Source organism: Opisthorchis viverrini, assembly GCF_000715545.1.
Source record: "Opisthorchis viverrini unplaced genomic scaffold opera_v5_33, whole genome shotgun sequence".
NCBI lineage: Eukaryota > Metazoa > Platyhelminthes > Trematoda > Opisthorchiida > Opisthorchiidae > Opisthorchis > Opisthorchis viverrini.
Genome location: NW_008751689.1, coordinates 2151789 through 2174125, shown reverse-complemented (window position 1 = coordinate 2174125; position 22337 = coordinate 2151789). Strand labels below are relative to the sequence as shown.

The 22337-nt window shown below is 42.3% G+C and overlaps 1 protein-coding gene across 1 annotated transcript; it reads left to right on the top strand.

Moving 5' to 3' along the window:
• Positions 1-466: 466 nt before the first annotated feature.
• On the top strand, positions 467-21354 carry T265_02641 (hypothetical protein; the record flags this gene model as incomplete). The annotated part of the gene is made up of 3 exons (XM_009166939.1): positions 467-633; positions 789-2580; positions 19738-21354. 3 exons carry the CDS (start codon positions 467-469, stop codon positions 20998-21000), a joined length of 3222 nt encoding a protein of 1073 aa, XP_009165203.1.
• Positions 21355-22337: the final 983 nt, after the last annotated feature.

Here is a 22337-nt window from a genome sequence, read left to right as displayed (position 1 = left end):
ACATCCGCGAAGAGGCATTAGTCATCGGATAAGATCAACTCGAATTGCCTGGCGAACTTCAGTCTTATTTAGCAACCGCATGGTTAAGCCGGCACCGAGTCTTCCCGGAGGAAATAGTGAAGATTACTTTGTGAATCCTGAGGAAAACAATGGCATCTTCCGGTTGAACAAATATCAGTAGCAGATGGTCAAACTTATGCTACAAATACCCAGGAACTCGTGAGGTTTTATGGCGCCATGGAGAGCGTCTTGATATGCCCACTCTAGTTTTACTGTTCAAAGTAATTACTCATCGAAATTCACACAACATTCAGGTCTTATTTAAAGACATTTAAGTGTTGCCTGCTGTTGAAGTCATTTGCGTTGTCACATGTTGAGTACGGAAACAGCACTTATCACCTTCATATCATCTAGGTCAGACAAAAACCATTTATTTATGGGGTAAATAGTTATCATGTTATCGAGTATGCATCACCCTGTTGTATGCAAGTTAGTGTCAATCGCACTAGGCCATAAATCAACCAACCATGTACCTCACTCACGCCACCTCCGCCATTGGTCGACGATCGGCGACCAATCAACTGTTGATGTTCAACCTCGCGACACAGCGGACACGAGTGACAGCCCAATCAGGTGCAAAATTAATGGTGTTGGATGCACACTAATGACCACGATTTTCCACATTCATCAGGTTCTAAGAACCGAATCTTCGGACTGATAGACCAGACATGCTCGAATATCACTCTGCATAATGCTGAAATCAAATGACTGACTTATGCTTTCGTCAGGCACATAATGAATCATTTTCTTCTGGGCTGGTGTTATTTTCTCCTTTGCAAATGGCTTGTTTTGTGCTCCACCGTATCAACATTTGTAGAAGATAAAGCCCTGGAACCTGTGGAGCAACTCCGATGCTTGAAACCGATGCCTATTCAAATACCTGAGTGTCAGAACACATTTTACAAATTCACAGGTATGCCTAATTTGGTTGGACAGGAAACACAGTTTGACGCACGTCACCAACTTCAGACCTTCAAACCACTCATCACATACAAATGTTCAAATAAACTCAGCTTCTTCTTATGCTCAGTTTACACGCCAATGTGTGATGCGAACACCAGACACTTGATTGGCCCATGTCGCCCACTATGTGAACACGTGAAAGCTCGGTGTGCCCCAGTCCTACGAGTCTTCGACATTGATTGGCCAGCCACCTTGAACTGCTCCAGGTTCCCTGTGAAGAATGTAGTTGGAGGTACAATGTGCATGGAGGGTCCCCAAGATTCAGAGGAAACCCCGCTATTCAGTGAGGCAGGGGACGTCACTACACATGATGAAGCAGTCAAGGGACGGGCTTCTCCTTCGAAAATGGTGGGTGCTGTCGAGAATAAAATTCCTACTCCTGGCCCGAATTTGTTAGGCAGAAAACCAGGTGTTGAAGAAGATGAACAATTGGTGAGTAGTTGGATACAACAATTCTCAGAATTTCAGTTAACTAACGAGAACAATGGACCTCGCGCCCCCCATCCGAATAGACAAGCCTCAGCTATTTCCGTCATGGCTCAAACGCTGCGCCACTGTGCGTTTCTGAAAAAATCTACCTCTTACGTCTACATCAATAGAACTGGCCGATGTGCCCCGCTTTGCCAAGCGCACATACTTTTTCATCCTGACGCCAAGACGTTATCTATAATTTGGACTAGTGTTTTAAGCGGAATATGCAGTTTGCTCACAAGTGTGACGTTGGTCGGCTATCTTATTCATTCCAGCCTATTTCGATTAACTGAACGTCCTGTGATCTATATTACTCTTTGTCAGCTAATTTATTCTTTGGGTTTTGCCCTCAGCATCGGGCTTGGTCGCGAAACGGTCACTTGTGGTCCAGATCTAGATTCTGGTCGGGAAATTAGGCTACAGGAAGGACTAGACAACTCAGTCTGCGCACTGGTATTCATGGTACAATATTTCTTCGCCATCGCTAGCTCAATGTGGTGGAGTCTGTTGACAATTCACTGGGCATTGCAATACAGCTACTGTTGGTGTTCCCTATGTTGGGAACCGGTGGATTCTTCTGAAGACTATACAAGTGTTGCTCGCTCTGATATTGAATGCTGGCCACATCTCAATGAGCTTTGCTGTTGTATGCCAAGAAATTCCTGGGACAAGGAAAACGCAGTTGATGTCATTGGAAGTCAAGTCGACAACGATCCTTCGGAGACGGTGAACCCTACAAATTCCGTATTTACCCAATCAAATGCAGTGAGGGAAGTAAACAATACTTCTCGAATAGGCAGCGGAGCAACTCAGACTGTGTTCGATCCAAGTTCAAAAATGTTCCCTCCTCCCCAAGTTCCGGGTTCCGAGACTGTTTGTTACTTTGCTCAGAATGGGAAAATAATTCCATCCTGCAGGTACATCACCACCGCCACAACTACCACAATCATTGCAAATCAGTCCAGATTCCATCGAACCATTAATTCGGGGAACTTCGAACAAATCGCCGTGTTTCTGGCCAGGGAACATGTGCTGGTTTGGCTGACGGCCGGTTTGCTGACGGTGGGAGTCCTTGTCAGTCGGCAGGTGAGTTGGTAGATTGCTCAACCTTTAGATCTATGCTTGACTGAGATAAAAAGTGAGCAATCGCCATCCACAAAATATACGAGAGAACACGCTTTTTTACAGGATAGTGACATGTGGCAGTTGCTGTGCTTTTCTCTATCTAGCGTTATCTAGGTTACCGTATCCCGCTAGCGACTTAATGGATTTAATTAGTAACCGAATTTAACTCCATTCAGAACCACAACAGGATCAGCTGATGGTTTGCGCATGGACACGTGACAGCGTTTAAAAGTGCGTGGGTCAATTCACTGTTCACGATACCACAAAATGTAGAATTGTTCAACTGAAAAATAGACGGCCAAATATTTGCCCCGATACCCAAGACTCATCTCCAAGTACATTCAGAGTTCAGAGTCAAAAAACCAAGTTCCCTGGATGCAGATTGATATTGCTGAGCCCATTTCAAAAGAGTCAACTGAATAGGATTTTCTTTCAAAATATGTGGGAAGACTCTCCATCGAGCAACTGTTTCTTCATAGTTTTAAGCCTGGAATCTTGCAGCTTCACACATAAGCCAAGAAGGAAATTCACTAAATTATCACTTCCGGAACTCATGAGAAGGACTAAATAACAGAAGAACCGGGAACCGAGCACCACAAAATTATATGCCCGCGCCTGCTTCCGGCTTCATTTTGGTTGCTATAAATCGAAAAGAATCGTCGTTGTTTTGGTCACCAAATCTTTTCCATGTGGGACTAACACGAGACCAAGATCATTAAACTAATGACCCTCTCCAGTGCGTTCTGGGATCGTTGACCAAAATGAACCCTTGTAATTTGATGCAGGCTTGAATTATAATTTTCTTGTTCGTTAGGTGAGTGTTTAGCGTTATGAAAAATCCATTATTGGCGTATGAGTGGTAACTGTTAGAGGAAGCAAAACAACACCAAGCCAAAGCACAGGCGTACCAAACCTGTCATGATTCAGCTGCTGTCTTGACGAGACGACCGATTTCAACAGGATAAATGGGGGTCCCACTTGAACCACATGCACGCAGAGACTAACTTTTCTATGATGATCCTACTAGCCAGGCCCAAGAACAGAAATCCTAAGGTACATCCATACCAAGAGTAAGCTTTGCAGAATATCCAAGAAGATACTAAGAATATTGGAAAGTGGCAAAGAAAAAGTATACGGCGACTTAAGTGGACGAGCCATCTAGATTTTGTCCAAGCGCGTTAGGCGTTTTTGGACCCAGAGACCGTGGATTCTTTCACAAGTTGGACAACTGATAACTGTTTTCATAACCACTTCTCGTTGAATAATTCTGTTGTCAAGCTAACAACAACAGCTGTCGGTCGATCAAAGTTGAAGTAGCTTCTGTCCAGTCCTTTTCCAATTTCTCGGGAAGTTTTGAAGCGCACAACTTAACGACAAGTGAAACGATTATGCAGCTATCAAAATTTCAATATTCTAGGGGTGAATTTGTGGCATTTGAGCTTGATTAACTGGGTGACTGTACAAGTTTGTGGCCGGTCGTATCTGGTTATCTCTTTCTCAACCGGTAAACGTGGTCAGCTCAGAGGATAAACCAACCACGCTGAGTGAGCTACGGACGTTCTCTTCAATAGCAAATCAATTTGGGTGGACTTAGTTCTTCAAAGGATAAGTTGTGGTAGCTATCCCGCCAGTCGCTTGGAATGCGGAGGCCAAATAGTGGTTTGACACTTTACTAAACAAAATAACTTTCAAATTTAATTTCCAATTTCTCGGGAAGTTTTGAAGCGCACAACTTAACGACAAGTGAAACGATTATGCAGCTATCAAAATTTCAATATTCTAGGGGTGAATTTGTGGCATTTGAGCTTGATTAACTGGGTGACTGTACAAGTTTGTGGCCGGTCGTATCTGGTTATCTCTTTCTCAACCGGTAAACGTGGTCAGCTCAGAGGATAAACCAACCACGCTGAGTGAGCTACGGACGTTCTCTTCAATAGCAAATCAATTTGGGTGGACTTAGTTCTTCAAAGGATAAGTTGTGGTAGCTATCCCGCCAGTCGCTTGGAATGCGGAGGCCAAATAGTGGTTTGACACTTTACTAAACAAAATAACTTTTCAAATTTAAGTTAAAAAATTGACATGTGGAATCACTGTCAACGGACTGATACATAAATTTCGTTGTAGGCTAGTGGTTTTGATGCTATTTTGATATCTAAAAATTCAGTGGTACTTGCGCTCACAAATACTGTAACTGAAAAATTAACATTCGTTATCGTAGGTGCTGTCAGCTACTGAAGTTCATTTAATTTTCTCGCAAAAGAAGGCCTTCTCGCATGAGTAAAAGATTCATAAATGGAGTGGTGCAATTCACCGTGTCGAATCTCAGCTTCGGCACCTTTTTAATCTGATGCTCTCACTGTGCTGGTTGAAAGTATCACCTGTACATTTTCTGGGTGCTATGGTTATGTTTAGTTTCGGGTTTCTTGAAGAAGTAGACATCGAAGACACTGTACTGCATGTAAATGGTGCTGACAAATAGCGGTACTACGCTGAGACCCAAAATAATTCCTAATTGAGGCTTCAGCGTATTCACTCTGCTCTGTTAGCTAATTTGTCTGCGGTGCTTACGACACCATGAGAAGGGATTCCCGATCAACGGAGGACGTTGACGCGAGTTTTCACTTAGATCGCTTCCACTGAATAGCACTTGTCAATACACCCCTTACGTATTGCCTTAAACAACACTTTTTTCCGTCAGTCGACCGTGCCCTATGGAAGTAACTATCACCAGAATGAAGTTGTTTGACTTCACGAACAGAATCTACTGAAGGATCCTCAGAATCATTAATCCGTCCGATAAGCAACCTTCGCATCCGATATCCCCTGGATAAGATGCTTTTAGCAAAACAAATCTTAATACTTTGGGATACTGGAAGCAGCAAATCTCCCAGAACACTAGAAATTTCATTTAAAACCTTTTTAATGTTACTCTAGTTAACAGAATCAGTATGTTCCATCTACAGGCGGGAACCTGCAGAGCCGTGCTATAGGTGCAGAGAGTATTAAACAGATTTAGCAAAAGACAGCAAACGGTTTATGCACGAAATTACTGGCCGGAAGGTCCAAGTTTCGAATCTAACCCCGGAATCTCTACAGTTCCTGTTTAAACTTGAGCTATCAGAGTGTATCTCAGCCCTCATACTTCCTCCGTGAGACATGACGGCTAGAAACCGAGTGGGTGCTACAGCTGAACTGTTATCGTTTTTTACATTAATGAATAACAAGTTCATTATATTGAGATTCTGAATACCTCTCTATAGGAAACAGAGTGGAAAGAACAATGAATAAACCTGCAGCTAGCATTTAAGATCTCACCAATTTACAGGAAGCATACAGTCAAGAAGAAACAAAAAATGACACTGCTAGTAACACATGACTGTCTTCAATTTTAACCTCATTGTGAACATTGATATATCACAAACGCTGTGGTACGTCGCCGGATCGGCTAACATCCAAATCGTCCAGAAATGTTTTTGAAACGCATCGCACATAGCTCCACATTCAATTTCAAAACTTGGCATCTTGGCGTCAGCACTTTTTTCCTATTTGCCGAGTTTTGCATGACAGCTCTTTACCTTAAGCCACTGAGTGTTCTTATAATAATGAAAATCACCAAATGCTGAACCAAACTCTGACTTACTACGTTGGATACATATAACCGAGCCTGGACGCTTACGAGTAACAATTCGGTTTCCAATTCTTATTGTTTCTTCATAGCATATCATTCAACCAGCTTATCAAATTACTGGACTTTTGGTTGGATAGGTATGACGATATGAAGAAATTCAATCCAGAGGCAGATAAGTTGAACCCAACCATCTGAGCCAACGGCAGCTCAGATCTTGAACTCCAGACAATGCCTATCAGCTTGGTTGACAGTAAAAAACCACTCGCCTCCTGTATTAGACCGACAAGTCAGTGGTTGATAATGTGTTAAAGGGTGTTATTGTCAAGGCGAGGGGCAAATAGTCTGTTACGTTGACAGAATGAACTAGTGAACTTAAGTGCGTTCAGTATGTATGTACAGTGAACTGTTTCGGTCGTAGGATAGCTCACACCGGCCTTTTTTACCGGGTCTGATTGTAGAAATACAGACGTGAGAGTACAGTCTGCCTCCCGTTTAATAGGAACCGTGTGCATTTTGGATTGAATTCATGGTACATCAGACGCCTTATCTAGCACTGTGTCCGTACCCAGGCACCATGCTGCGCGATGTGAATTTTGCATAGTGTGCTTTTGACCACGTCTCGTTCTCGGTGCACAACAACGGATTCGGAACAAGCTGCCGGCGTACGGAGAGGTCTGCTTCGCGGGCAGTGCATGTTTGTGTTAGTGTCTTGTCACGTCAATCAAATTCGTCCTGTGTCACCTACCCATGGAGTGTTATTGAACAAACGCAGCACTCGACAAACTGGTCTAAATGGTATTCTCCAGAACAGTACTACCACCCGCAGGGTAAATCTAAGTGATGCACGTTTGACAAGCCAGCGAACAAACCTGTCAAGCGGACATACATGTTCCATTATTGTTACTGCCTATCTGCACGTTTCAACCTGCGCATACTGCCTGACGGGTTAGAGAGAGACGTGTTGCAACCAGGGTGAATTAGGATAGTGGTAGTAAAGGACTAAATAGGCGCGTGCCTTGTGCATAATTGGACGTCTTCTGATGAAAGACGATATCAAACAATGTGCCTTGGTACGCTGGGCGGTCTTTTAAGACTGTTGGCTCTCCAGTCATATCTTCCCTTTTTGCAAGACTCCCAAAGTTAACGACATTTTTCAAAGCGCTTCTTTGAGGAGATGTTTTGTTCGTATTAGTAGGCTTCCACTGACGTAAGCTGGTACGACTGAAATTCATTCACGTGTAGCTTAGAAGCAATACTAACATTTTACTTACCCAAACTTGACGCGTGAGTCACTCAGTGTATGTGAAACTACATATTCCGTAAGTGTTATGAGATATGGGAAGTAGGGCATTTGAATAAGATCTTCTAAAGTCCACTTCCACACCTTTCACTGCAATCACCAATGGTAACTTTATGCTCAGTAGGTATTTCTGTTTGTATTCGTCTTTTAGGCAAATTCACAATGGTAGACAATGTTCTAACGTATGCTAACTCACTGGGGCTTCCTTCAAATACATGGATTAGGATAGTTCTGCTTTTGAGTACGCTCAGCTTGTCCCTACCAGGCTGAAAGTATTCACCTAGCAGAAAGAAATTCAGAATTCAGTTACCCCACTGCACTGAGATACTCTCATCACTACTCATGATATTAATGTGGCTGTCCTCGAGAACACTGTTGATTACTACAGTGATGAAATTGAAGATGATAATGATATCCTAAAAGAACAAAATCGTGTCCAAACCATAACTGGGTATTAATTGAGTGGACTATAGAAACACTAATAACTGTCCTACTTTGAGTAGAGTTGCACAAGCGTGATGTGGTCCATTTAATGAAAACATTTATTGCAGTTCGGGCAAGTGTAGTTTGGTCTTGTGTAAATCCAACATTTATAATATGAGGTTTTCCCGCTTAAGGGATCACTTTGAACCTACTTTTCCCTAAGTGTTGTGACTTGGTGGACGATCGTGCAACTCGGTATCGGTCCCTTGGCTTCCTGCTCCGCCCACTATGGTAATCAAAAGGCACGGTAGCTCTTTATGGAGACAAAAGGGGAATCACTACATCTGTATTTATGGGGTAATCACAGAGTGTTCCACAAGGTCCTGCTAGAATCACCGTGAGGGGGCGAGAACTGTCGAGTCAAAGATGCTCGAGCTGATAGGCTATTGATCGAGCAGGATTCATTGTCCTGGCACTAACCAAAGCCGGAACAATCGTTTAAAAAATGCTCGCCTAAGTGTCTTCAGGAAGTGATATGGCGCTCCAATAGCTATTCATGGAGATGGAATGATTAGCAGCTTCTTTTTTGTCAAGTTTGAACAACTCTAAGGTAGTGATCTCTTTTTGTCTGTCTGTCGCAGTTTTGTGGCTCACAAAAGGATACAGCCTGTGTCTTCAGGTTTACTGTAGTAAATTTTACTCCACGTGATCTCTGTGGCACCAAACACTACTCACATATCATATCGTTGAGTCTCACGGATTAAGGTGCCAGGTCACAGTATGGAAAATGTTGCGATAATGTAATACGCGGCTTCTGTGAGCGTTGGTCCCGAGGTGCCATTAGGTCCTTGGCCATTGATAAATCAGAAACCCTGTACTTGTTAGATGGCATAGGAGAATTGGTAACGAGGTCATTAGAAAGCGTGTTCCGGGGTTCAGTGCAGAATCTTCGGTCTCTAAAGGTTTCCAATACCCTAAACTGGGATATCTAGACCTTAATGGTCGAAGGTTCTTCTCCTAGCATACTTCAAAATAGTAGAGAATACGAGGTGGATAATTTGCGATTTGATAGCAGGGTATGGAACAGGTTGCGAGAAGATCGGATACTGTTGGTGATGTGAGACTTCCAAGATTGATTTCCAGTGACCGTTTCCTGTGGTTGGAAGTGCAAGATGTGGTTGTCAAACGGTGTCAATTTTCGTTCACATATTGCGTGCTTGGAGGTATATACTTGTCGTGACCTTTGCAGTCGGTCAGCTTCAAGTCTGTTTCTTGTCTGCTCTCGTCATTTTGTCATTGGTAGCTTTGACTGCAGCAGCTACAAATGTACTACTGCACTATTTCTAACCTTTGATTGTACAAATAGAACACTCCTGGGAACGACAGACGCTGTCCAGTGATGTGAGGATTTCTCTCTGAAGTGCATTTACTAATCTTAACCATGGATACGTCGCAAAGCCTTTATCCAGGGTTGTCCACTTCATCAGTCAGTCATATTGGCATTTCATTAGTCAGGTTTTAGTGGTTTACTACTGACTTAGTTTTCTGGAATGACTTGGGTACTGGCAGATGAGACTGGTTGATGCGTTAATATGTGAGTTATAATCGAATCTGCACAATTTCAGTTAGACTCTAGAAGCTCTCAGATCTGTGATCACCATCCACCTACTGATAACAGTGCTGTACAACTTACCATCCCATTAGCCCGGCAATCCAACTACTTACCGATTCATACATTACGAAGTAATGAGGTGAACTGCATTTCAGAGAGTGTGATCATTGATTTGTTTCTAAGATCTTTAATTTTGGCAGTGGCCACTGAATATGTTAATGTGGTGCAATATTATCGGTTTTATCCTGAAATCCTCTAAAATATATAATGGAAGCTAGCCACTGCGTTAGCGTTCTCATTACACATTTCCTACTCCAGAGATAGACAAAAACAGGAACGTAGTTGGAAATTCCCTATGGGAAGACTCGAAGAAAATACAATAATATCAGAGAAACCAAACGTTCAGGCTGATCTGTGTGAAAATTGGAAAGCTGCAGACGAAAGTTATGCGAAAAAGTGCCTGTCTGTAGGAGAAAATAATGATATGGAATAGTACGCTAACGGGTGACCACGATTGCGGTAATCTGCTCTGGGTGTTATCTGTATACTATGCAAACGTCATCCAAACTATGCTGTTGTTTGGTGCTGTACTATTTTTCATTTGTACTCACTGGATGCCGATGAGGTGAAGTCGAAGTTTTTTGCGGTTCTTCATGAAATTTTCTAAAAACAAGGGATTTTTTCGCCAGCTAGCCAAGTCCTGAGCAAAATTCATCCTCAGTCTGTAACCTACTAACGCAAACAAGCGTGGCCGCTTCAGATAGAGAAGTAGCTGGTTTTTCGTTGGTGGGTGGAAATCACCTCAGACTTTGTGTGTTTTAGTTCGCTTGAGCGGTTTTGCTCTCGTTCGTGTAGGTTAAATAACAAAAGCATCCCCTAACATATGCTACCTACGTCCGTCAATTACCGATCGAGCGCTGACTCACTCTGTGATGTTCACCATCAAAGGGGATTGATTGGATAAAAAATACGTTTTGAGCTCTTTATTCGCTCATCTGAGGATAATGTTCAAAGAAGTATCAGCACGTTAGAAATATTAAGAATCTGGTTTTCTTTTACAATTAAGTTCTTATTCGTACGTTACAGTTTCATCCAAGAGCCGTCCCAAATATTTTTAGTAGCAGCATTCTGTTTGCCAGATGCCTTGAGCTATATAATTCACTGAATATTTCTGACTTGGATCGTGAAACGTATCCTTTAAGTCTGAAATGTGTGGCTTTTAAACTGTCAAACTGATGAGTCCGCTAATGCCGCTCAGTTAAAGATCCACTTCATTGGTGGTTGGCTGCTCAGCACAGGTATCAAGGATAATTGGCCGGTAGTAAATTCCTACTTTTGCTAATCCTCCACAAGCCCTTCGGTCGGATGATTGCGCATATATCTCAAAGAAGTGCTGAGCACATGCTCACACGCTGTGGAACCGGGCGGGCAAAACGGGTGACGAGAGTGTTTATAGCACACCTGATCGATACGTATCACGGGATCAGTCCGACTGAGTCATTTATGATTTATCGAGTGTCCCCATATCGTCCCAAGGTCGTCAGACAAAAAAACACTGGCAACAGAAGAAAATATCGCCATTCAAATAAACCCACCAAATGTGCCATAAGGAACGTCATGAGAAAGCATTAACCTACCTTCGTCAACCAACTACTATTCTTAATTAAACCCAGTTAAGCGATTTAAATAGCCTTTTTTACCTTACGGTTTACTGCCTTAACTGCATTTATGCAAGTATTGTGACCATGTATCCCACTTGTAACTATATTTACCAGTCCACACTGTCGAAAATAATTGTTCACAATGCCCGGTGTTATGCAGTAATATGATATAACTGTTGAGCATTAATCTCCCTCGGATTGTAACCACGACTGATTTCCCGACAGTACTTGCGCGAAATTTTTGCACACCCATACGCAGGTTTGCTGGCCCGTACATGGATTATGAAGTCGGTCACTCTTTGTTAAAACACTTTCAATTTGATTATCAGCCGCGGTTTTTCCCCATATTGTTGTCAGTCTAAACATTTTTTTTAAAAATTTATCACTCTCTGGGAACCTTCTGATCGACACTAACTTAATTATATAAGTTGGATTAAACGCCACGAAATTCCTCTCCACTCGAATGTCCTTAAAGTTTCTCAGTGCAGCAAATCACCACTGTAATAATTAAACCGGGACAAACTGTCTCTTATCAACAGCAATGTTTTGCTGTGCTTGTCAAGTGTTAGTTTTACCTGTTTCAAAATATCGGTAGTTTGAGCGATTACTTCAACTTGGATTAGGGCTAGATAAGAAATGTTTGATGGTATTGTGAAAAGATTTGGCAATTTGCAATCGAGATTCCATCCTTCAAGTCGGAATGGTCTATTCTGAAAAACCAGGAAACAGTCTTCACCTGTTTCATTCTTATTATTGGTACTCTTCAGCAGTGCACATTTCACCAAACTCCCGTAGGGATTTTCGAACCCGCGGTCTTCCGGCTAGTACTTTGAGCAGTTAAGCGACTATATTATGTTGCTCGACTGAACGCGCAGCATACAGGCCGCCATACCTTTCCTCGTATACAACATTTGGGGCAGCGCAGTCTATTTTTCGATAGGACGCGCTACTGATAAACTGTCAGCAATCTTTTGAGTAGTGCGTTCCATCAGGAGAATCAGTTTCGTTCCTTATATGGTAGAGGTACACGACATAACTTTTTGAATATTTTCTAGTGTCCAGTTAAAAATGAACACGGTGATAAACGGAACATAATAGGGTGAAAATGACAAAACATTAATAAGCGCGGGTTAGGCGTTCAACTCTTCCAGTGCCAACGCTGCTGATCAGTCACTTGTAGCCACCCGGGTATGTGTTCCAACTGCTAGATGAGAGGTTGTGTTCCGCACTCCACTGAGTTTCTTAAGATGATGATTTCCAGTAGGGAGGAAACAGATGTGCAGTGGTTCTTCACTTTTCAGCTTAGACTGGCCCCAGTTACAGGGTGAAACATCAAATGATAATTCATTTGTGACTGAAATCGTCCTATGTGGAAATGTTCATTGCGTAGGCTTACAAAATGTTCATGAAGTAAGTTGACAAGCGCAAGCGAACCGATTCACAGAGCTGGACTCACAAGCTCCGTCACGTCCAGTTATTGAAACTATTGTGTGTGCAGCCTACTAAGAGTAGAATCAATTTTTTTCAAGTGATTACAATGTTCTTTCTGACACCGCGCACCTGAATGATCGTGAATTGTTGACAATGGTTGTGCATTTTTCCCACGTTGTTAACTATGTTATCCCGCGCCAGCTAAACAATGTGTCACACGTAGCAATCAATTAATTGGACAGTTATTTGCCAGTCAATGTTCGCGGTTGTAACCTGTGTACCAGCGACTAAGTTGGATAAATAGCTATGCATTTACTAGTGACAAATCCACTGCGTTAGTGTGGAAAGTAACGAGGCCAAGACTTTACATCGGCATTCAAACCACGCTGGTGTTCAACCCCTTTCAGGAGACGAAGTTTTGGATCGAAATTCCATTGACAGTATAACAGTTCTTGGTGACTGTGCGGAGGGACTGAAAGGCTCAGTATGAACAACCTAGCCAACGAACCCAAATGCCATGTGACTGCCAGTTGTTACTGAAAGATAAGGACTAACTGAACATGTGCACTCACCATGTGTAATGCCGGGTCACCATTTCTGGTAGTTTGTCTAGATCGGTAGTTGTTGCATTGCTGATAGCAAACATTTGGAGCACATCAGTCTTCAACAGAGGGAGATTACCTCAAGATGGTCGAAAAATTATTCGACAGCCTACGACCGGTGCCGCTGTTCTCGGGTCTCACCAGATAGGTACATTCCCGAGTTCCCGTCGACCTTATATTCCAGTCGAACCACAGTTTTATGCAGTTTGTGAAATACACATTCGTAAACTGTTCTCCACATTCTGAGGGGAAGTTGCGCACATAGAATAAAAAGTGTCACATTAGCCATCCATCTGGGGAACCATACCCTGGTTTGTATTACTGCACGTCAGTGGAATCCCTCCTCTCCGCTTTGAAGACCTTCAGTGATTTCTCTTATCATCTATTACGTGTGTATGCAATTGTCCTTGAGTTGACAAGAAGTTCTTGAAGGAGTGTTCGGCACAAGCTACTAATCTCTGGACAAAATAATCCCGCTGGTGATTGGGACACGCGTTACGTACATTTCAGGATTTCCCGTCCCGAAAATACTAGGGCAAACAATAGCCTAATGTTCCATATTAGAGATGAGGGTTGGCATTTGCTGGTTTATTGGATCTCCGAAGATGATGTTTCATTAAGGAGGAGGTTCTTTGGCTACAAACACTGAAGGTAGTAGCCACGGGTCGAAATCATTGTTGAGGATGTTCTTCCTTCTGTCGCTGTGGCTCAACAAAATTGTTGGGAGATACACGCATTCGCGAACGAAACCCTAATTTTCCTATATATTTACTGCTTTATACCGTGGTCGTTTTGGCGAACCTGTTGGGGATAGAAGCGTTTAGAAACGAACAGCAAATAGACCCCTTACGACTTCGCCTTAATAAAGGATTTTGCAGTGCGGCTGGTTCACATATGAAAAAATGTGATTCTTCTATCGGTTTATTCCAACAGGTGCCCTCTAAACAAAGTGAGAACCGTCAAACCGCTCCATTGTTTGAGGTATTTTTAGATGGCATTTTCTTATACAACGCAGAATACACTATAGCATTTTCTAGCTCACATATATGCGTATATACAGGGAGAGGGAGAGTAAAGAACCGACGAAATGAGTCAATCAGGCTTTTTTGAACTGAATATCGATGGTGAAGCGTCAGAGTGTTTGCGTAAACTGCCTGACAGGAGTGACTAGCCTTAGGAAGACATTTCAGAATGTTGGTAGCTGAGGATTTTCTATTTGTTCTTCGCTCTGGTTTCCGTGAACTGCATTTCTAACTCTAATTATAAGATACTAGTACCGGTTTAGTAGCCTTTTACTGGAGTAGTATCTCGCATTTCGACTATCCTGCTTCCAGAATCCTCGCGCCGCTTGCGTTTGGTCTTCGAAAAAGAACATCTACCTAATTCTTACCCATAAATCCGGTCAAATAGTCAAGACTTCCTATACAGTAGTGAGTAAATGAAGGGACGTGTTATTTTGATAGTTGCTGTTGCCTCGTTCACCGTCGGTATGCGGAGACGGATGATGCATCGGATTTTGGTGGCCGGGTTGTCGAAAGACCAGCTCGGATTTGTTCGCAACCGTTTGTCTGTAGGAGGAATCCATATGATGTCGCACCTCTTCTCAGTTCGGATGGCCAAATGATACCCAGAAACACTGCGCGTTTTGAGGAAATTTTTCGTGGATCCACTGGTTACAGCAGCAAGACGCAAATCAGATTCCCACGGTCAACAGAAGTTGATGTGTGGTAGATTTTGTTCAACGCAGACGAAAAGTCACAAAGTGAGCAAGGGAACGAAATCGTCTTACTTGCCAGAACACCACTCCAAAAGATAAAGAAATGTGCATTACCAGGGATTTAAACTGGGAAAGTTTTAGGTCCCACTCACAAACAGATGTTCGCATGTCTGAAATGACCTGGAGGTCAGAGGTATCCAATTTCCTCAAACTCGCTACTATACAGAGTTTTGTGCTTTGACATGAATATGCCCAACTATGGTGATAATCATTGTGATAGAGTGCTTTTGGTGTGAAAATGCTGTGCCAGCGGTGCAGTACTCGAAATTGACTATTCAATTAGGACACACTTCCATTCTGCAGTTATATAAGCCAGTGTGAAGTGAAAATAAATGAACAGATGGTCGTTCAGCTGTAAGCACTTTTTGGCTTCCATGCCAATCGAGGAAAGTACGAGACTGAGATACTGTCATGTTTACCAAGTCTGGACGATAGTGGCCGAGATACCAGGGTAGGGTGTGAGCCACTAAACACCGTTCCACCCTGCCTTTGGGTAGCGACGCATTTGTCGTATGAACGCAGCACGTTAGAAAGCACCAGGACTCTCTGATGTCGACTAGAGGAATTTGCGATATTTCTGAAAAGGACGGTATCCTTTTGGCGTTATCTGAGAACCGGTGTCATCACATGTAGGTAAAAATATTCATATCGTGGCCAACAGACTCGTATACTATTGGTTTGTTTACACAACCAGCGTACAGATATCATTGTTTTTCTTTCAATGTCCTAACCAAATACCTAAATTTCCACGTAAATAGCAGGCTTTCTGGGCGGTATAAAATACTTCAGGGTGGACATGATATTTGTCAGTTCTTCAGAATCTCTTTATCAGGAACTATGGCCGATGCGACTGTCAACAAGTGACACTGTTCAGTAAACAAAATTCATCACCATAAAACACCTGCAAGTATGTGTTTGATTGGTCAGTTGTTGTCAAAACGCTATTACACCGCTTCTCCCCAAAACACTTCCGTACAAATGAGGGTTTTTCTTTCATCTGGAACAACTGCAACAACACTGTATTCATCAGGGAATCAACAGTTTCTCGACCCTCTCGGGACCTAATTATTGGATATCATTGATGAGATGTTGAGTAAATATAACACTGTTTACAATTACTTATTTTCATGTTTATGAAATGACCAACCAGGGAAACATAGTTGAAGCAGGATTTGGGAGTAACAAGAAATAAACCCGCCCTTAGTGTATGCCCTGGCTGCTATGACAAATTCAATAGGCTTCGGGACACACCCAAGAATATGATTTTTATGTCGCCCAGACTGTAAGATGAGGAAGATCAGACTCAATGTTGTTTTTACCGTTGCGTGGAACTGGAAAGCAATTTGGAATCACTCACATTCATATGGCAAACAGGCCAGGCTTGGAAGGTTCTAAATATGTGCCTTCGTAAAGGCTACGCGCGCCAGTGGGTCAAATCTTAAACGGTGGGAATAATGGTCTTACCCGCAAATTCAGTTTGCTGGTTACGCATCAGATCTCTTCTGCTCTGATTGCAGTCCTGATCAAGACAAGGTCTCAGGCCAATGAATTACTTAGAAGGAAACGTGTGTCGCAGAATAAGGAGGAGGAAAATCGAACAAACGACATCCCAACATGGTGACATCTTAATGTTTACTGCCCATTTATTCACACAGTTGAAATAGGCTCATCAATAAAGCAGATAAAATGAGAATGGAAACGGGGAGGTAAGGTGAAATTTCAAGACGAAATCTCCAGTTAACTTGTTAGGAATTGCAAAGACGCCCTGATTTTCATGTTCAGCAGTATACAGTCTCATTCTCTGAGGTTTGCTGAGCTTTACATTTAGTGTGATAACATACTAAATTACATATCAAAATCTATCCGCGAATAAAATCTCGACTTCTATGGACGGTTGCTTTAAGTAATTCACGATATAGGCCTCGAAGTCTAGTGAGATCGGACGAAGCAACAAAAGACAATGGCCGGAATAGCACCTCGAATACTTCGCTGAACTGGTTAGAGTGTGACAACCAAGATATTTTGTACTCTATCGAAGTACTGGCCTGGTTTAATAGTATTCTGTTCATACTTCCGGTGCAGAAGGATTTGAATGCCGCAAAGTCGGTAACCAGCATACAATCAGAAATGTTTGGACTGGATGACATATATAATGGGTATATATATGTATATATATGTAATAGGGTTGCACATCAAACCTAACTATCAACTCAATTCAGGCACCAAGCCTTCAGTTGAGTACCATTTGACTAAATTTAATGGGTACAACTAAAATTGCTGTGCCAATTTCACTGTCTGCCTGGGTCGTTTTTCAATCTATGAGAGACAAATTTTAATCCTAGGAAAAGCTTTCATGTGTAGGTCTATGTAGCTAAACAACGTCGGCAGATAGCAGACATGAGTTGCTTTCGATTTCTTTGAGTTTATTGGCACAAGTTTGGTCCTCACTCAAAAGCCAATCGATTTTTTTCAATCAAGGATCACCCTAAGACCGGAACTGTGGATACTCATGTAATTTTGTACTGGTGGCACGTCTTTTTTCGTGCTGCTAATCGGGACGAGAATTATGAAGTAAGAATTCTACTTATAAATGTTACTTTGGTTTCACATGTCAAGGGGACAGTTTCAACATCCTGCGGTTAAAATTGTGTTTTCTACAGACTGAAAGTTTCTTCCATGTTTCTGTGAGAAAAATGACAAGTCAGATACCTAGCCAATAAAATTAATGACATACCCAGTAGTATCCATTCTTCTGTTGGTCTTCTGATTTCTCAACTATGTTTCATCGTAGGCGACCTGTCCCCCTACTTTTTCACTTTTGAATGAACGCTTCAAACAAACTTATCCAACCAATAGAAGTCACAATGGAAAATGAAAATTTTTATCCAGACGTTTCCTATAAACAGGTGTGTTGGGCGTTCACTCAGGCTAGAAGGAAGAGTTTTCCTTGGCGTGAGTTAGCGTGAGACTTCTGAGATTGTTTGGAGAACAAATGTGGAGTTCGGGAATAGCTTTTTGGCAATTATAACTGCAAAATAATCGTCAGTTTTGTGCGTAGCTACACCAACTAACCACAATCCTTTAGTTGCCGTTGGCAGTTTTCACGAGAGTTTAATTTATCAAAATGACAGCATACTCTTACTCACCTTCCACGTCACAAAATTTTAGTTACTTCAACAAAACATATGGTTAGGAGATTGGTTGGATAGACCGGAAGAGACTGGAGATTGGTGGAGGGACGAGTATTTGAGGATAATCGCATGATTAACGTGACTTACGTGTTGAAATTGAGAACTGTATTGATGATACAAACTACCTAGAGATTTTCTGAATCCTTGGCTGTAATTGTCTGAGAGTCAGTGATCAAGAACAAAGAACGTTTTTTTCCCTAGAAGTGGTAAAACCTATGCACAACTTATTCTGCCCATATTGGCGTTCCATAACTTGCGTGCGTGTTTTGTGATAATTCTATTGGTCTGTGTATTTATTCGCAAAAGTTCTTAGACATTCAGTATGCATTCAATGTAGGCTGGTTTCTGTTTTTGAGGATCTTGAGTTGAGGGATAAATATTTGGAGAATTATAAATTTCCTTACTAACGTCCTCACCTTAATAAATACCGTGGTGACCGCCTCAATAACAGTTTGAAGGTCTGCGGACAGAATGAAAATGGATGGTTAGTGGACCCACTGTTTTTTTCTGGAAAGATAAAACACCTGAACTATTATCTCTCGCAATTTTTCCTGATTTAGGATTTGTTTTAGTCATAGGCATAGAACGTTGACAAATAACTGTTAATACATGCTCAGATAACGAATTGGGAACTCGAATCGCTTTCGATCCTTTCAGGAAAGCCCATGTATGGAAATGGTACCTACATACGCTACGAGTCCTACGGCTATTAAAGCAAGAAAACATTTGTTCAGTAGAAAAGAGCTTGTCTACTATCCTCTCCCTTCAAGCTCAAAAAGGGACTTGCTATAACTGTCTCATGCGGGTCGGCTTGTCAGGTGGGAATCGGACAACAACCAAGGTGTCGTTTAAATAATCCATCTACAAGCATATTTTGCTTAAAGTGGGCTTAAAAGGATTCGCTTTACTGAGCAATTTGAGAGACCAAATAAATTTTTCTACCTAATGCTGCCTAATTTCGTAAACAAGTTCGGTCTCTAGTAAACTTTCCTAAATTTTCATGAACGGACTCCACAATATGACAAAACGAAATTGTCGAAATTTTAAACCAAACTTGTCTAAAACATGTTGGTTTTTGCCGAGACGCGATCATTCTGGTAAGAATCTAGTGCCTGCGACAATTTTCTTTTGAATTCATCAGCATTTGACTAGCAACAGCAAATAAAACTTCCATGAGTATGTTGTTAGAACTGCTGAATGGGATTCTAGTATCATTTTCCAAGCCAGATGTAATTTCATTAGTTGTCGCATAGCTGACTCCTTTTATTATTTTCCAAGTGGACTGCAAAAAATAAATGCTGTAATGGATTTTCTACCACTATGAAAATCATAATCACGCGTTTTCAAGGAGAATCAAGTGATGCAAACACGTCTTTCATAAAAACAGATCAACTTATTGAGATCACGTAAGAAGTTTGATTGTGTTGAGTATAGTGTCAGCCGTGCGTCTGTCATGGTTTTAACTCCATTTTTTAATCTACATTTGGCCGCAGGTGGACGCTGATGAACTGATCCCAATATGCAGTGTTGGCCGCCAAAACACGCGTGCATTGGGCGTCTTTGTGGTGGGTCCGGAAACGATTGTGACAACTGCTGGACTGATTTCTTTGTCAGTCGGTTTGCTGTTTGGCCTATTCCGTAGGCGACTTAGACGTTTACGGAACCGGCCGGACTCTGGCACTGTGCGCAACCCGTCCACCGCTTATGGGGCCACAGGAGGTGCAGGAACAATAGGAGGCGGCGAATTTCAGATTACCGACAACAGTCGCCTACTGCGTGACACCAACAACGGAGGTGCCGCGTCGTCCAAACAACAGTCATGTTCTGCTAAACGTGAAATTCCGCGTTCAGAGTCTAACAAACGCATCGAAAGTGTTGCAGTTGGATACCTCGCACACAAGTCCGAACACTATTGCCTCTCTTCAGACCCACTCGAACGGCGGATAGGACTTTTCTGTCTCCTCTATCTACTCCCGGCTTTGTGCGTAACTATGTGTGACCTGTATGAGTATTTGTGTAGAGATCTTTGGCTTAGAGACACGGAACACAAACCGATTGATTCAACTTCAACATTGTCTTTCCCTCCCAAAATGTGGAAGTCCGAGGAGGTTGTTGGACCCAATCCAGATATATTCATGCTTAGAATATTCATGTCCCTTGTACCCGGTATTACTTGTAGCCTTTGGACTTGGTCAGTTAAGGGTTGTAAACCATGGACACGTTTATTTACTAGGGTTCGTTCAGCAGTGAAAAAAGGTCTACACTTTACGAAATCTAGTGGGGAAATCCCCTCGAGTATGAAATTCGACTTTCTGCCCGCGGACCAACGACAAAATGTCCGATTACATACTCGATCTAAGGAGACACCTGTTTATTCCCTCAACTCACACCCCTACGCTGTGTATCACTATCGTTCAACAGAGAAGCATCCACCGATTGATGGATGGACTCAGCTCAACTACCCAATTGAACCCTGCGTGATTGAAACCATCTCACACACCAACGGTGTTGAAAATCAACACTCCAGCGCCACCACTCCCGGATATTATAGTCAGGCAAAAGTTGGGTCGACAATCGAACCCCATATGTCAGACACACTGAGCGAAGAATCGCCAGTACCACCTCCGTTGCCGACTACTTCTAGACCACAGTTACCAGCCCGCGGAGATCCCTGCATTGGAGCCTCAAATTCACATGTTTCCGGTTTGGCTGCACCAACTAACCTCTTGTTCCAAACAGCCACCAATTTGAACTGACAATGCACATGTGGACACTGGAACGTTTACCACATAATCCTGGTTCAAGAGAAACGTCGGCACAATCCAACTTTATGCTCCTTACACTCGAATTATCATTATGACTATTGATAACTCATACAGAAAATCTTGCATGGTCTTTGGTGCGGTGCTACATTCTACAGAAGGTAGTATGGTACGCAGAAACTCCAAGGTGAGATGCATTTGAACAACACAGTGATCTGACTCCTCTCTCTCACACATACACACATACAATCCCTGATCATTTTTAACCTCGTTCATTTGTTTAGTTTTTGAAATGCCCTTTATTGTTCGCACACGCGCTCTATTTAAAAGAGACTCGCTTCGAAACCACCAGACATCATGTGTTTTCGGGAAACCCAGTCAAAGTGATGGGTGGAGTGACTCGAACTAACAGAAATTTCGGAATGTGTCACTAGTTTCCTGAAAGGACAGATTCAAATACCTCCAGAAAGTTATACTCCAAATGGTTTTTCTACACAGCACTCCACCTCCTGTTGAGATACTTAATGGAAATTTTATAGATGGCTTATAATGAATAATGTTCCATCATGTGGCGAGATGACGAAAAATGACTGCACTTATGTGGCGTACTACTCTTATTTGAAGTAAGTAAGTAAGTAAGTAAGTAAGTAAGTAAGTAAGTAAGTAAGTAAGTAAGTAAGTAAGTAAGTAAGTAAGTAAGTAAGTAAGTAACTAAATAAGCAAGTAAGTAAGTAAGAATTGTTTCAGAAGACGCAATAATACAGTCCAGTCCACGGAGCTTCTCCCCGGATTATCTGCGGAAAAATGGATTGTGAAAACCAAGTTTTTTGGTACAGTAGAAAAGAGGGGTTCGTTTTCCGTATACATGGTACACTGGGTTGGAAAATCAGGTGTACACCTTCAAGACGCAATCTCTTCATCAGTAGCTCATAGCAGTTAATTTCGTTCGTAATCTGGGCTGTGCGATCTGGCTACAACGTTGACTCTAATTAACCTCATATGTTGATATCCATCAAGATTTTCTCGGGGAGGAATTTGTCGTGTGACTGTGCTGTTATTGATCTAAGCAGCCGTAAACCCGTATCCTAATAGATTTGACTGCATTATTTCACAGAGCAGTGTTGGTGGCGCTGTTGTTTTCCACACCCTGGCTACACAGCCCCATTTTTGTCAATCAAGTGCGGAAACAGATGCGAACAAATAAACCTCGTTTTCAGCCGGAGTCCGTAGGAGGCCCCTTGATTTTGGCTATTTCCTGCATGTGATCTAGAATGCTGCTGCTTGGGTGACGGGAGTGCGTCACTACAATAAATCCACCCGTCCCGACCGAG